This window comes from Sinocyclocheilus grahami, unplaced genomic scaffold, assembly GCF_001515645.1.
Source record: "Sinocyclocheilus grahami isolate Dianchi unplaced genomic scaffold, SAMN03320097.WGS_v1.1 scaffold2803.1, whole genome shotgun sequence".
Taxonomy (NCBI): domain Eukaryota; kingdom Metazoa; phylum Chordata; class Actinopteri; order Cypriniformes; family Cyprinidae; genus Sinocyclocheilus; species Sinocyclocheilus grahami.
In genome coordinates, this window is record NW_015507979.1 from 1 (window position 1) to 2441 (window position 2441).

A 2441-nucleotide genomic window follows, 5' to 3' on the forward strand; every position below is an offset into this window, starting at 1 on the left:
TATTGAGCCTTTCTTTTAACAGTTTTAAACTTCAGTTACTGTGCACGTTAAAAACTATTTATATTATTTTCTACACCCGTGTTTTGTTCTCACAGACTCCCGGTAGCAAGTAACAAAACAACATTAAACTCCGGCAAGAAGATAAAAGTCTTTTTTGCATCATAGAAATGTATTTACAAATCAAGTATAATGGGAACAACACATGATCTTGGAGAGATCGAACGCGACCAGGGTTTAAAGGCTGAATGAATGACTGTGTGACCAGGGTTTAAAGGCTGAACGAATAACTGAAAGCCACAGCGGAGAAAAGAGTTTGTGTGAACTTTAATGTAAGGACTTAAATATTCATATGTAGCTCACAGTAAGCTATCGTATGGCTTCAGAAGTAACACAGAATAATTCGCACAATCGAAGAAAAAAAAAAAAAGAAAAAAATCTCGGATTTGGATCGGCTCTCTCTGACAGATACCCGATCCGGGAAAAATGGCACTATCGGAGCCAATACCCGATATGAATATCGGATCGGCGCATCCCTAATCAAAACCAATAGGATCCAGAACACAGCAAGAGTATATTAAACCCAAAAAGCCAGATCTCAAAATCTTATAGCCACTGTTGGAAAGGGTTCAAAAATGCAGATGATATTGAAAAACTAAAGAATTTGCAGAGTCTGGAGAAATTTCCTGAAGAAAACTGGGCAGTTTAACTCATGAGTAATTATTCCAAAACACAAGATCATCCAAGTAACAATGCACAGCATATCATACGTAAAGGTTTAAACTGTGTCACTTGTGTAAACTCAATTAGGACAGTATTAAACAAATAAAAATTGAATTTTTATGAGTCTTCTTATTCTATTATCTCATAACCTCAACTGTAAAAATCTGTTTTTGATTTCCAAACAGTCCCTTTGCAAACAATGTAACCATTCAGACAGAAGCCATTGAGACTAAAGATTAAATCCATTGTAGAAATGTTGCAACTTCTTCAACTACCTTAAAAACTATTCTCAAGTGCAACACTTGATTTGGTTCTGCAAGATAAAGAGCGGTTTTGTTCATTGATTAATACCATTAAAAACATGCTGGTAGGCATGATGCACAACCGACAGCTGTTGACTTTATATTGCTCAACTGATATTAAACAGCATTACCAGTATTATTATATAGTGTAATATTAAAAACAAATTAAATAAAATACTGTCCCACATACTTGAGTATCTGCAGTTTATAGTTGGGATCCTCCAGTTTGTGTTTGAGCAGCTGGACTCCTGATGGTCCTGGGTGATTGTAGCTCAGATCCAGCTCTCTCAGGTGTGAGGGGTTTGAACTCAGAGCTGAAGACAAATAACCACAGCCTTCCTCTGTCACCATACAGCCTGACAACCTACACACACACAGACAGATCATCCACAGACACACAGACAGATCATCTACCGACACATATCAACATTATGACCGACTGACAATACATCATCCTTCTTACACACCTCAGTATCTCCAGCTGACAGTTTGAACTCTTCAGTCCATCAGAGAGCAGCTTCACTCCTGAATCCTGCAGGTCATTGTTACTCAGATCCAGCTCTCTCAGGACAGAGTTTGAGGATTGTAGAGCTGATGACACAACTTCACAGTCCTGAGCAGTGAGATTACAGCCAGCAAGACTGAAACGGAGTAAAACAAAAAAAAAATCATAATTCTACAGTTTGTATTTTGATAATATCAGCTAATATCAGCTCTAGTCAAAGACATTCTACAAATGATACTCAATATGCATTAGTCAGCACAACAAAACTAAAATTCAATTTAAAAATGATTCTTTATTGTTACATTTAAACACTCACAGAGCTTTTCTGCAGTTGATCACAGCTAGTATCAGTCTTCTTCTCCCCTCATCTGATGTGTTGTATTTCTTGAGGTCCAGCTCATCCAGCGGCTCCTCCGACATCTGAAGCATGTAGGCGATTGTTGAGCAGTGAGCAGGAGAGAGTTTCTTCTCTGAGTGTTTGTCTGATTTCACAAACTCCTGAATCTCTCTGGACAGAGTCTGATCTTTCACTTCCAGCAGACAGAGCAACAGATTGATGGATCTTTCAGTGGAGAGTCCATGTCCATCTTTGATCTTCTCTTTAATGTACTGTGTGGTTCTCCTGATGCTCTCTGAGCTGTTCTCTGTGTGTGTCAGTAGATCCTGTAAGAGTCTCTGATTGGACTCCAGTGAGACGCCCAGCAGGAACCGCAGGAACAGATCCAGATGACCATTCTTACTCTCAAGGGCTTTATCTACTGCATCTCTATGCAGATGATGTACCACATCACAAAACTGCAATGCATCAATATGTATTATTACATAATGGTAAAACACATAGAAAGCAGCGAGAAACTCCTGAACGCTCAGATGAATGAAGCTGTAGACTTTCCTCTGATGAATCACAGATTCCT

The 2441-nt window shown here is 38.8% G+C and overlaps 1 protein-coding gene across 1 annotated transcript in view; it reads right to left on the reverse strand.

Moving 5' to 3' along the window:
• Positions 1-1485: 1485 nt before the first annotated feature.
• Positions 1486-2441, reverse strand: part of LOC107575670 (protein NLRC3-like) — a gene marked incomplete at its 3' end in the record, with an annotated part of 2100 nt that continues 1144 nt past the window's right edge. Inside the window, exons 2-3 of the mRNA XM_016262029.1 lie at positions 1844-2439; positions 1486-1663 (exon numbers count right to left, since the gene is read on the reverse strand). Coding sequence (XP_016117515.1) covers positions 1486-1663; positions 1844-2439 — 774 coding nt within the window. The remainder of the gene's footprint in view (positions 1664-1843; positions 2440-2441) is intronic.